The sequence below is a fragment of the Dryas octopetala genome, chromosome 3, assembly GCF_963921425.1.
Source record: "Dryas octopetala chromosome 3, drDryOcto1.1, whole genome shotgun sequence".
Taxonomy (NCBI): Eukaryota; Viridiplantae; Streptophyta; class Magnoliopsida; order Rosales; family Rosaceae; genus Dryas; species Dryas octopetala.
In genome coordinates, this window is record NC_141368.1 from 4,571,346 (window position 1) to 4,584,751 (window position 13,406).

Genomic DNA, 13,406 nt, shown 5'->3' on the forward strand with positions numbered 1-13,406 from the left:
TTAAAAAAATTTATTAACTCATTTGTAATATTGAAAATATTTATTAATTTTTTTGTAATTGGCCCATAAAAACAGTGTTATTTGTAATTTTGTATTATAAGATTTAATTATTTTAAAGTTTATCAATGATTTTTTAAAAAAGAAAAAATTTATACAAATGATTCACCTTATTTTAAAGTTATCAATGATTTAAAAACTTCATATAAAGTAATCGATAACAGGACCGGTTTATCCAAATTTTGACAGATTTTTTGTACATGATCTCTGTCGTTTGGACTTATGTCTCAATAACTATTAAATTGTGTAAAAAATTAATGTAATTATTCCATGGTTAAAATAACTTTGTACGCTTCTTGCCTAACATGTTTCATACTATCAGTCTTGCGGAGTTACTGGATGAGACTTCTAAATTGTGGAAGAAGGGAACGTTATGCATAATCACTTAAATGTTTCAATAGTTGTCTCTTTAGCAGTGCAACAATTTTCCTTGTCTCTCCCATCATCTTCTTGAAAATCCAAATGAAGCAAAAGACCTGATTTTAAGATAGAACATAAGTACATTAACAAAGTATAAACACAGAAAGCACCTATCAGATAGCTCATTATAAGCACCAGCAAACTGTCAAATCCACCCACATGCCTTCACTATCTTGTAAATGCAATTTCGGTCCCAATGCCTTCAATGACACAGTATAAATAGAAACCAATTTTGGCATGTATGGCTGCAAAGCAGATATGAAACGATCTAGCATAATTTGATAACCCTGGCCTAGTGTCAGTGTGTCACCAAATTCTGTGATTTATATACAACAATCACATTTGTATAGAATGGTTATAGGCATGATAGAGTGAAACAGAAAATGAGAGAGCCTCACATATTTTCAGGCCTCACATCCCACCTTGTCTTGCGCTTTCTCTTCCCATCTATTCGAAGAACAAAATTAATATACTCTTGTGGCATTGGACCCACTGGTAGTTCCACAATATCCTCCTCATCATCATCGCATATCCAACCATAAGATGGTCTACGCCTCCGGGGTGGAAGACTAACCATTGGTTGTGTGGAGTGGATAACAGGAGTGTCCTGACTGCCTCTTCTTTCTCCTTCAGTTGATGGGAGGCAATCCTTCGCATCTGCATAACAAACACACATTCATAACGCAACTAGCTGAAATTATAGGTGTTGAAACTCTTCTATGCTTTAATGCAAAAAATGAAAAACTGTCTATGATTTAGCATCTGCAAAACAAGTGCACGTTCACAATCTAACGGATTATAGGAATGTTGAAATTCTTCTCTGCTTTATTGCACACAGGGAATCTGAAGTACCATTAGTCTGCAATATGGTGTCCACAGCCTCCAGTTTTGAGCAGGCTTGTAGAATAACGCTTGAGGAGGATACAGATGTTTCAATATCATTTTGTGGAGGAGCGTCATCTTGTGGAAGGGTGTCATCTTGTGGAGGAGCGTCATCTTGAGGAGGAGCATCATCTTGTGGGGGAGCATCATCTTGTGGAGGAGCATCCTTTGAGAGTCAAAAATAAAATAATTAAAATCAGGTATACTAAACGAAGGCAATGGCTATCAATGGCAATTTAATGAGTAAATTGAAAACCAGTATTATGAGAGACCCCCAAAAAACAGCATTCTGACAGACCCCAAAAAAAAGCAGCATTATGACTTATATAAATGACACAACAAAACCAGAATAAATCTTACGAGGCTACAGAAGGTTTACAACAGAAATAATCATGATATATGACTACAGGAGGTAGAACATTATGAGAACACAAGGAGAGCACTATTACTAGTGAACCCAATGCAGTTTGATCGTAATATAGTAACATCATGCTTTAGTAAGCTTCCATCAAACAAGCCCAGATCATGGGAAATTGCCTTGAAAAGTTCAGCAGTGCATCAGGTCAGTCTGTGATTATTGATAAATCTCATTTGTTTTGCTCTCCGAATACTACAAAGATATACTGCCTTATACCATTGGAGTATCAACCTCTCTAGCATTGTGGCTCACTTTGGAACAACAACTTTCTATATTGTCACAATCCCACATGATCCAGCTACAATCACAATTACAGAATACTAAGGAGGATAAGTCAATGACTTGGTCATCTTAAAGAAGTTAAGAAGCTTGTTGATGATCTAGCAGCTTCAGGAGCTCCTGTTGATAATAATGCTTGCTAATTCATATACTAAATGGGCTTCCACCTGAGTACGCAGCCTTTGCAACCTCTATCAGAACTAGACAATGTCCCACTAAATCAGATGAACTTCTTTGAGTGAAGAATTGGCCATACAGAGGAGTCAGTCTTTCAGTCCAATCACTGAGCCAACTACTCATGCTTTTGCTGCATCATATGGACCTCAGTCTTACACAAGAGGTAATGGTGGTAATAAAGGTTTCCAACAAGGCAGAGGTAAAGCAGGCAAAGGTGATTTTGGTAGAGGAGGCTTTCAGCAGCTCTACAACTATACTCCTAATGTTCCACAACAAAAGGACCACCACCAGGGAAACCTTCCTTCTGGCTTGCTGATTCTGGTTTTTCACACCATGTCACACCAGATTTGTCAAATCTCTCCATTCACTCAGCATATGAAGGCTCAGATAAGATGAATTGGAAATGGATGGCCAAGGTTAGAAAGTTTAAAATACTGGTTCTGCTATTTTAACTGCATCTAATGCTAAGTTTCATCTGTCTGATACTCTGATGTAATGCATGTGCCTAGCATTGCCTATAATCTTCTCTCGGTTCATAGATTTGTTAGTGACAACAATTGTTCCATAGCCTTTACTGCCTCTAATTTTGTGGTCAAGGATTTGGTCTCAGGGAAGATCCCTTTCCAAGAACCTGCTAAGGATGGACTCTATTCATTCCAACTCTCATACTCACTGCCTTCTACAAGTCCTACTGCTTGTTTGTTCACTAAAGCACCTTTGTCCACATGGCACCGCAGTCCTGGACATCCTTCTCTTCTGTTCAGCAGAAGGTGTTATCGTCAAGTCATCTACCCATCACAACCAGTGTCAATAAATCTTTCTTTTGTTCTGAATGTCCATTAGGCAAAAGTTCAAAATTGCCTTTTACTCTTCCAGTTGTAATTCCAATAAACCTCTTCATATTGTACATACAGACCTCTGGGGTCCTTCTCTTTGTATTGCATTATGGTTTTAAATACTATGTGAGTTTTGTGGATGATTGGTCCAAATATTGTTGGACTTTTCCTTTATCTCAGAAATCAGATTTCTATTCCACTTTTGTTGCTTTTAAAACTCAAGTTGAGAACTTACTTGGTAACAAAATTAAAATTTTAAGATGGGATATCCCATCTTTTTAGTTGTCCCCACACTCCTCGACAAAATGGAGCTGTGGAGAGCAAACATAGACATATTGTTGATCTCAGTAGGACTCTTATAGCTCAATCTGCAATTTCTTTATCCCATTGGGCTGAAGTCTTTAACACAGCTGTCTATCTCATTAATAGACTTCCATCTGCAACCTTATCTTTCAGTTCACCCTATCAAAAGCTTTTTGGTCAGTCTCCAGACTACTCTTTTCTAAAGGCCTTTGGCTATACTTGTTTTCCTTGACTTAAGCCTTACAGTACACACAAACTTCATCCCAAAAGTGTCTCTTTCGTCTTTATTGGATATAGTAGAAATCATAAAGGTTAACGTTGTCTTCATAGGGCCACTGGAAGAGTTTACATATCCAGACATGTGATTTTCAATGAAAGTGAGTTTCCTTTCAAACTTTTTTCATCTCCTCCTCCTGTCTCTAAGTTTACTGTAACATCTATTTTCCCTCTTGTTCCAATTCCCTCTTCTTCAACCCTTCTCTCCTGGTCAGACAAGGCCTCCTCCTCCATCTCCATTTCCTGTTCAGCCTGCTAGCATTTCTTCCATTCACCATACACATTCAGTCAATAGGTCTAATTCTTCATCTACATCTCATTTGGTCTCTACTTCTGATTCTGCTTCTAACACTATACCTGATCCTGCTCCTACTGTTTTGCCTAACCTCAACATAGAAAAGCAAAGTGGAAGTGGTCTAAATGACAAGTGTAAACGGCTAAGCTAGTAAGCCTTTAGTCGGTTAATTGTTAGCCTTGTATCCAACAGCTGTAATCTTATATAAGTATATTACTGGTTCGATATCAAGTTAATGAGAAAAATATCAGTTCCAAGTTCTTGGTTTTCACTGGGTTTCTCTCATTTTCTTTCTAGTCAAACACTGTTGCTTCATTCCTACAAATTCTACACCTTTACCCATTTTTTCACAGCAAACAAACAGAGCACATAGTACAAAAATTGAAAGCAAGCTTAACACATAACAATGGCATGCCAAAAACAGAACACATGGTAGATAAAAGAATGCAACTTCAACACATCACAATAAAAAGCACCAACTAACCCCCATTTCAGCATCAGCTTGTTGTTGGCTAAGCATGGTATCAACTAGGACCGTATAAGAAGCGTCTTCAATAAATCTCCATTCTCCTTCATATGTCTGAAAGCAAACCCTTTTGATATGTCAATAAGAAATCCAAAACTCAAAGAGATTTTGCTTTCAAAATCAATGAAAACGGAAATGCGGAAAAGAAAAAAAAACCCACTTTCAGTAGTTCTTTCACGGTATCACGGACAAGATTCTCTTGAAAACCCATAGGCTCCATAGCCTCAATAGCTGCAGCCATGCGGGTATCCCTCTGACAAATGAAGTGAAATGAAGAAGAAGAAGAAGCGAAAACGAAGAGTGAGAAATAGCCAAAAGGAAAATGTGTGAAAAAGTGTGAGAAAGTAAATGAGAAGGGTTTACCTTTCTGGGCCGACCTCTCGGAGCCATTGTCACTCTGAAACGAAGAACAGAAGGTTTTGCACTTGAAATCGGAAACAATGGAGTGATCAGTGAGCTGACTGGGAGAGGCGGTGCCGGTAAGAGTTGGTTGAACTGTTGAAGTGGACACTTTTTATTTAATTTTAGGTTTTTTTTTCATATTTAGTACCTGAACTTTGACCATTGTCTTAATGTGGTACCTAAACTTTTATTTGTCCCAATTGAGTACCTAAACTTTTATTTTGTGTCTAATAGGTACCAAAATGAATTTCTGTTAAAATTATCAACAAAAGTTAGGGGCAATATAGTCACTTCAAAAAATTTATTTTTTAATTTTAATTTTTAATTTTTTTTGTTTGTTGTGTGTTTTTTTTTAATAATTTTAAACATATAAAGAAAATAATTAAAATATACTTTGACTATATTGCCCCTAATTTTTATTGACAATTTTAACAAAAATTCATTTTGGTACCTATTAGACACAAAATAAAATTTTAGGTACTCAATTGGGACAAATAAAAGTTTAGGTACCACATTAAAACAAGGATTAAAGTTTAGGTACTAAATATGAAATAAACCCTTAATTTTATTTAGCAGAAGGTAATATTAGACACAAAGAATGAAAGAATATACCCGTACATGTGCAATTTTAAGAATTAATTTATAGCACACAAGTCGGTAGTTTATTGGCTAGGGGCGGTCCTCGTTCATTTTATTTTTGGTCTCCTTCATTTTATTATTGGTAATAAACTAATAACTTTAAGATAAATGTTATCTACCTTATTTATCCTCTCTTTTATTATTATTATTTCATAATGTAGTCTTAAAATTAAAATTGTAAAATATTTAATCACTTTTTAGAGATTATCTCTGTAAAAAATTAACAAAATCAAATTTTATTTGGTTATGTGAATGTGACCAAATAAATAGACAATTTTCTAATAACTATATTCAATGTTTATTTATTTGAGATGAGCTGTAAATCCAAATATTAACTTCAGATTGTTTGAGGGTGTTATTTTTTAAATTAATTAATCAAATTTAATTCACAATATAATATGACAATGTTTTAATAAATCAAGTTTAACCTTACTCTAAACATCATTTATTTTTAACACATGCATTTTGACACAACATTTAAGTTCTGTTTGGTTCAAGTTTTGAAAGTTTGAGAATAATAAATCAATTATTTTTTCATGTTTGGTAAGTACAGTGAAGAGAAATCAATTCATGGCCCAAAAAAATCGGATGTCTTTATTGAGAGAAAAATGAAACTCTTGCTCCAGCTTTGGTTTTGTTTTCTCAATCTTGAAAAGCATTTATTGCTTCTTTTTTGAACAAAATTAGCAGTGCTATTATTTTAAAATGTCATCTATATTGTCATTTTTTAAATAAATAATAAACGAGGGTATAATTAAAAAACAGACACTTTTTATTTTTAATTTCTGCACAACCCAAACATGTCCAGAATTATCAAACACACCCGAAAAAAGCAAAGGAAATAAAATCAATTTCGTAAATCAAAGGATTCCTTAATTTATTGACCAAATTTGATAAGATAAACAAATTTCGCAATTCTTATATCCATCCCGAATTTCATTAGAAAAGGTGCAAAAACGAAAACCCCACAAAAATGAGATGAGCTGAGTTTGAGTAGATGGCCCAACATGTCCTAGTGAGAGACTTCCATAAATGGGGCATGCCCCATGGAAGATTTAGTCTGTCCTAGTCAGTAGTCAGTTAGTCACACTGAGTTGTTTACACTCCTAATGAATGCACATCAAAGGAGGCCCACCATAGTACATTCAAATCTATAACGCACACAAATATATTACGCGGCAAAACGGCAAGCATCATGAAGTGGGATTCATGTGATTGAGTGAAAATAAAAAATGAGTTACCAACTTACCACTTACCAGTCAAAGGAAATTAATTTAATTAAACTGTACATCATAATAATATTATACTTTTTGCATTCATGTGGTACCCATGTGAATATCATCACATATGCCACACCCTGGCCCAGATTCATGACTTTTCTTATGATCAAATCCAAAGGCACTTAGTCTTCCAAAATCAACAATGGCCTTTAATTGCTTTAGTTTAGCATGATTAATTAGAGAGATAATTAACATTGAAAACAAAAAACAAATACTGCTTAATTGGATTCTAATGGAAACACCACCATTCCCATTCACATTAATTAAAGTACTAGGCATAAAGAGGCTACACAAAAAGATGTGACAAATACAGCACACCATGTACGTATTGGACGCTACACAAACTGAGACAACTTTTTTAGTGATGCTTTAGAGGTGATGGTGGGGAGGCTGAGGCTGAGGCTGAGGCTGGGGGTGAGCATTGGTAGCACTTACTAAACAACCCAAAGGTGTCAACTTGCCTGATGAAGTTGGTCATGCTAGCCCACCCTCCGAATCCGAACCCGACTACCAACACCCATACCACTATGAACGTGTTCACCACATACATCCCCGTCCAGCTAGGGAGGAAGAACGGAAGCTTCTCTGCCGCATTCTGCATACATCGAAATTCAAAATTAATTGATAATGAGTAAAAATGTACAAATGTTATATATTATAACGTAAAACTTTACATTTGTGATGTGAAGATTTACCTGTCGAGCAGAAGGAGATTTAAATGTGAGCATATATGCTAAAGCGGGTATGATGTAGACGGTGAAGCTGACGAGAAGAGCCCCAACAGCGGAGTTAATGGGGCCAAAGAAAGGAAAGATGATGGCCAAGAACCAAACTGGTATCACCACAGGCAGCCTGGCAAGCGCCCTCAAAAATATGCTCTTGGTGTCATGCATTCCTATTACTTTCTCCCACACGAAATACAATGGCGTACAAGCAAACCCAAACGTGATAAACTGTATACATGCATGCCAACCACATGATCATGGAAATACATCATCAGCATATATATATATATATATATAGTTCTTATATGAATAAAATTGTTTGTGTTATCTTAATTGATCCTACTTTGTACTATATTTCTAATAGATCGAAGTGTGAAACACTTATGTCAAATCCACACAAGTGAGTTTTACTTCTATTAGATAGATGATAAAAGACATAATCAATTGAGATAGTACAAATAGCAATATTGAAAATGTAATACATGTATGGATGATGATGATAACCTGGTGAATGAGCATCAAGGCGACCCCAGCGTCGCGCCAGGCATTGCGGGGGAGGAGGGAGAAGGCGTTTGAGTGGGTGAGGAGTTGGTCCCCGAAAGCCCAGTAGACAGCAGTTGCAGATGGAAGGGTTAGAGTGAATACATAGAGTGTAGCATACAGATAGACGTACTTAAACTTCTGAGGCTTGTACATTGCATGCATGATTTCCCTGAAAAATTAACAACATCATTAGTACTTTATTTTCACCATCATCGATTATATGATCATAAAGTTATTTTCTTAATTTGTTCTTTAATCTCATCCTATTTTATACTAAAGAGTTTTGAAAAGTAGTCATTTTTTGTTTTCATTAAAGACTTTTAGCTATTTTTTTAGAATTTTAAAAATACAATTTGAGTAGTGCTAAAACCCCTTTGATATATATATCTTTGTGAAGTTTCGAACCTTGTCCAAAGTAGGCCGGGAAGTTTAGCACTTTCTTTTAGGGTACCTACCAACCAAAATTACAGAAAGGGTTTTTTGTTTCTTTTTTCTCATCTTCTTAAAACTTTTAAAAAGATTCACTTTATGATTAAGAATATATAGTATGAAAGACTTTTTTTCCTTATTCAGTTTCAACCTTTAAGGTGTAACAAATAGATTTGTCAGTGACACAAAGTCAATATTATGTACATGATAAACGCGAATATATATATTTTCATGTACACCACAACCCCAAGGTCCACATGCAACCACCATATTATTCGAAGAAATATTCTCTCCCATAGTCCCATATATCATTTTCATTTTCCTTTCATTATATTCTCTTCTTTCACCAACATCCCATTAATGGCAGCAATTGCAAAGGCAGCATATTGAAATCATGGTTATTTCAATTAGAAATTAAAATATAATAAATTACAAAATTAAATAACTCACACGGTGACCGCGTGTCCGCCGAAAGTGTACAGTATATTGGTAGCGCCGGTGAAATACAGCACCAATTTCGTTGGTCCCGAGTGTGTGACACCCTCAACCTGTAAAAATTAAGAGTCAAATTAATCAACGGAGGATAACGAGCAGAGAAACTTTGATAAGATCAGGACCGTTGAAAAATGAATTACCTGGCCATGAATAATGGCTGCAATGGTCATGTACCAAGCAGTGTAGGTGGTCATTCCAAGCCCAAGAAAGGACCAAATCCTGTAGTTGTGGAATGAGGGTATGAACACTGTGGTTGCACAACAAGCTCCAAATATGTAGGTCCATGTCCTCTTGTCCAGATTGTCATTTATATAGTATATGTTGCTGCATTTAAACAAAACCCATCTTTCTTTTTTATCTATAAATTTGTAAAATTTAAAAAAAAAAAAAAAGGGTTAAAATGACAGACCTTGCACAACCTATAAGCTGAATGACAGATCCAAAGAGGAGGAAAGTACAGTTGAAGGCTAGTCCAACTGCTTTCCAGTATGGACCCAGTAACCCATCTAGCACTTCAAACCACTGCCCAAAATTGAAATTGTAGTTATTTTCTATTGTGAAATGGGTTTGCATTTGTAAGAATTTGGTTTTGGGTGTACCTGAATGACATGGTTTTTGAAGTTGACACCTTCCTTTTCTTTGCGGCTTCGGTACTCAACGTAGAGAGCACTGATTAGATAAGCAGTCCAGCTTCCCAAAACGCCATAAAAGACTTGGAATATGATGCCTGAAAGCATGCCCAGTTGAGAGAAAGAGTATGGCAGTGTGAGCAGAACTTGAGCAACCTGTGTATATAAATCAAAAACCAAAAACAGAAGGATGTACGTTATTAAATATCAAATAGATAAGTCAAATTTCAAAAATAGTGCTTGAATGTCAAAATTGTGACTTGGTTTTTGTTGGGTTACTTGATTTGATGCACAGCTGAACCAGGCATCATAGACAGAACCACCATGCCAGAGAAAGTTGCTGAGGCTAAAACCAGACTGCTGATCTAGTACTTCTTCTTCTTCTTCTCTGTAATCATGATCAGTGCTCTGGTTGAAGCTGGGGACTATGGCCTCCTCTGCTTGTTTCTGATGTGACATTGTTAAGAGAGCAAATAGATCTGAAACATGTAGAGAAACTATGAGATTATAAATTAATCACTCCAAAAAAATCAAACCCATATAGACATTTGTGCGAAATCAATGAAAATGTGTAAAGGAAAAAAGCAAAGCCAATTTTGCTGTTGTACCCAGAAGAGAAAAGGTTCCAAAGTGTGAGAGGCTGTGTTGCTTAGTTGGGAAAGGTTTGTTTGGGATTTATAGTGAGGGAAGCAGAGAAAGCCTGGGAAGCTTTTTATGGGAATTGGACAAATGTGAGAGTCTCCGGAAATTGGTTACTGTTTTTAACTCCTCTCTCAGTCTCAGTCTCTCGAGGCGTTAAAGAGAGAGTGCTTTATCTCGCTTTCGCTTTGGAAGAAAGAAAACAGAGCAGTGACACTTGTATTGGCCGTTGCAGAGTATTAAACTCTCAGACTCCAAAGGTTGGCAGGCAGTGATGATTTAATGGCACAATATTCTGATGGCAGAGTCAAAGATGATACTACGCTCTGCCTCTTTTAATGGGAAAAAAAATAAATAACAAAAGAAAAGAAAAGAAAATATAAAATTAAAAGGGTTTGAGATGTTGTTTCTTGGAGGTGTTGATCCCTGGGGTTTTGAGAATAGAGAGATCTGACAAAAAGGACTACCTGAAGAGCAATCAGTGCTTGATATTATATATACTATTTCAGAAGAAGTAGAGGAAACAATACAATGTAAATTACCACAGCACGAAATCTATATCCTTCTCTCTTGGTCTCTGTGTTGTTGTTAACTGTTGCAGAGAGCTCAGCTTCTAATAGTGCTCTCTCTCTCTCTCTCTCTCTCTCTCTCTCTCTCTCTCTCTCTCTCTCTCTCTCTCTCTGTGACATGAAGCACTTTTATAATGGAGGAAGGGGGTTAATGGGTTATTGTACACTTGAAGCCTCACTAAATACAGCTAAATCCAATTATAGTCTTTTTTGTCAAATTACCCTGGGTGTGTGCCACTTTGCAAACTGATTCAATGTACAAACTAAATCCAGCTCAACTCTTTTGTGTCAAATTACTTTCCTTGCAAACATATTCACACTTGATTCCACTTTATTAACCCTTTTGATTTACTAACAATTATATAACATGCCAAATTATCTTATAAAGTTATAAGTGAACATTATTATCATACAAGTAAAATATTTATATTTACATAGTGTCCAATGGGAGGTCAAATATGCTAGTAGATCTCTAGCTAACTTAGACTTTAAGGTGATTACAATCATTGATCTTATACTATAGCTCTAAATTTTGCTTAGTAAGTCAGTTTATGTATGATTATGAAATGGATGAAAACTAATGGGTGGCATATCAATGTCAATTATTAAAGAAAAACTTATGCCTTACTATATAACATTTTCTTCTCTCTTATAATACAATATGTAGTTATGTGATTATCACATGAATAAATATTGTGAAAAATTAATATATGTTGTATACATCCGTTGGGTATAAATTTTTCTTCAATTCTTAAGCCATTTCATAACTAGCGACTACTATCTAGTCACTTAATTAACTGAAGACTGAAATATTACTTCTTCGGTTCTTCCCACTAGTGTACTCTATAATGATGAATTAGTAGTGGTTAGTAGTTAGTATCTATAATTTAATAAATGAATTTATTAATTAATTCGCAATGACCCATTAAATTAAATACGCGGACGCAATCTTTCATCTCAGAAAATTCATTTAATGCACATGTGCGTCTAACTTACTTCTACAAATAGGGGGAAAAATATAAAACAGACACCTGCAGAAGCAAAGCTCAATAAGTATTTATTTTCAAGATTTCTTCTTATTGCTTTGGCATTGAGATCCAAAATAAGGAAACTTATTAGTTATTTATTTAATTTCTATATTTTTTTGTTCAGAAAGTCTCTTTCTTTAAGAATTTGGTGAACTACTCTTTTAACATGCAGTCAAAAAGTAGGCAGAATCCAAACCCTTTAATGGAGACTTTGATCTCTATCAATATCACCATTAACGTCTATTTTTTTGCTTCCTATCATGGGATTATTAATAAACGTGCTTAGTGGGTGGAGGGGCCTCCAATTCTCACAATTGGTTCCTCATCTTTACTTGTCTTTTCCATAATATGCTCCTTGTCTCCCTTTTCTCAATTCTCATCTTAATTCATGCTAATTAATTACCCTTAACATGGTTATTTTTTAGGAACATTATCTTGACCTAATAGCATTTAGTGCCTATCAAATCTATCCATTAAGTAATTGCGTGACCAATTATGCATGCACACCTCTGCTCACTGCTATTTTAAAGACCCTGAAACTAAAGAGAATCACTAATCAAAGTAACCCCATTTACCTTTTGTGAAATAGCACTAAAGTCTTAAAATTGGGATTAGTGCGAGAAGAAATGATTAAAAAGGAGAGTTAGTACATCCTGTACCATAGAAAAATTTCAATTTCAAACTAAATACTCGGTGAGTATTGCATTGCATGACTAGCATCTTTCTCTCACCAGTCACCAGACTCACCACACATAGAGAATATATATTAATATATATATAATCCACTAGAATTGAGCATTACTATTTAATACGAATATGGATAACGCAAAAATAATGATGTTGATAGAACTCATCAAATATAAGTTAATACCTTACTTATTAGAAATAAATGAGAGTTAAAATGAACTTAAATATAATAACGCACATATATATTGTTGCAGAAAAAGACAAGACAGAGTCCCATTTTTTTTTTCTCTTAATTATAATAAACTTTGATAAGAAGGTTAGGTCCTCCTCCCATCAACTACAATGTTTGCAAATTGCACCCACCACTACACATCTTTAATATCTCTAATCATATCAGCATGACAATTTGGATGGTGATGAAGTGATATTATAATTCCCAATCTCATACGTAAGAAATTAAAGGGTCCAACCATATATGGCATGATGATTACTGATTAGAAGGAATTTATATATGATTTGGGTACACAATGACAATAGAAGAATATTATATATTGCTTGGAATACGACTGAAAAAGGAAAAGATTGGATTTATTTGGCTTTTCCATATCTGCAAAAGTTTCTCTTAGGATTGATTTTAGAATAGCAATTAGCAAACTGTGACCGCCAAGCTGTTTAGCTCTTTATATATAGCTTATTCTTGGTATTTTCCGTCACCTTTTATTCCCACAGAATCTGTCCCAGTTATCAAGCATCCTAGGACATGATTTGGTACCAAAGTACCCAAATGTTTTATATAGTAAAAAATACAAGATTTTTCTCTAACAGTGAAAAAATAATGAACTCATCAAAGTTTAAGAATTAAAAATATATTT

General features: G+C 35.1%; 2 protein-coding genes across 4 annotated transcripts; both read right to left on the reverse strand.

Annotated features, from left to right (window-relative positions):
• Positions 1–406: 406 nt before the first annotated feature.
• Positions 407–4,959, reverse strand: LOC147289873 (Nucleolar histone methyltransferase-related protein). Of its 2 annotated transcripts, XM_086238655.1 has the most exons (6): positions 4,833–4,959; positions 4,630–4,722; positions 4,428–4,523; positions 1,330–1,525; positions 876–1,134; positions 407–533 (listed from the first exon to the last, which is right to left on the reverse strand). In XM_086238655.1, exons 1-6 carry the CDS (start codon positions 4,857–4,859, stop codon positions 500–502), a joined length of 705 nt encoding a protein of 234 aa, XP_086094781.1. In that variant the 5' UTR covers positions 4,860–4,959; the 3' UTR covers positions 407–499. The 2 variants fall into 2 exon arrangements, with proteins under 2 accessions (XP_086094781.1, XP_086094782.1); XM_086238656.1 differs by lacking the exon at positions 407–533 and having other exon boundaries at positions 823–1,134.
• Positions 4,960–6,952: 1,993 nt separating this feature from the next.
• Positions 6,953–10,905, reverse strand: LOC147289874 (auxin transporter-like protein 2). Of its 2 annotated transcripts, none has more exons than XM_086238732.1 (9): positions 10,793–10,905; positions 9,891–10,090; positions 9,582–9,767; positions 9,392–9,504; positions 9,123–9,306; positions 8,938–9,035; positions 8,020–8,227; positions 7,486–7,743; positions 6,953–7,385 (listed from the first exon to the last, which is right to left on the reverse strand). In XM_086238732.1, the coding sequence occupies exons 2-9, from the start codon at positions 10,068–10,070 to the stop codon at positions 7,149–7,151; spliced, it is 1,464 nt and encodes a 487-aa protein (XP_086094858.1). In that variant the 5' UTR covers positions 10,071–10,090; positions 10,793–10,905; the 3' UTR covers positions 6,953–7,148. The 2 variants fall into 2 exon arrangements, with proteins under 2 accessions (XP_086094858.1, XP_086094860.1); XM_086238734.1 differs by lacking the exon at positions 10,793–10,905 and adding an exon at positions 10,718–10,783.
• Positions 10,906–13,406: the final 2,501 nt, after the last annotated feature.

Bases quoted from the DNA above. Each gene is read 5' to 3' on its own strand.
- LOC147289873 (XM_086238655.1), bottom strand. From the start codon at position 4,859: ATGGCTCCGAGAGGTCGGCCCAGAAAG. The intron at 4,723-4,832 runs GTAAACCCTTCT...TTCATTTGTCAG, and splicing joins CGAGAGGTCGGCCCAGAAAG to AGGGATACCCGCATGGCTGC. The intron at 1,135-1,329 runs GTACTTCAGATT...TTTGTTATGCAG, and splicing joins CACCATATTGCAGACTAATG to ATGCGAAGGATTGCCTCCCA.
- LOC147289874 (XM_086238732.1), bottom strand. From the start codon at position 10,070: ATGTCACATCAGAAACAAGCAGAGGAGGCCATAGTCCCCAGCTTCAAC. The intron at 8,228-8,937 runs GTGAGTTATTTA...TTAATTTTTCAG, and splicing joins GGCGGACACGCGGTCACCGT to GGAAATCATGCATGCAATGT. The intron at 7,744-8,019 runs GTTATCATCATC...GCATGTATACAG, and splicing joins CCTTGATGCTCATTCACCAG to TTTATCACGTTTGGGTTTGC.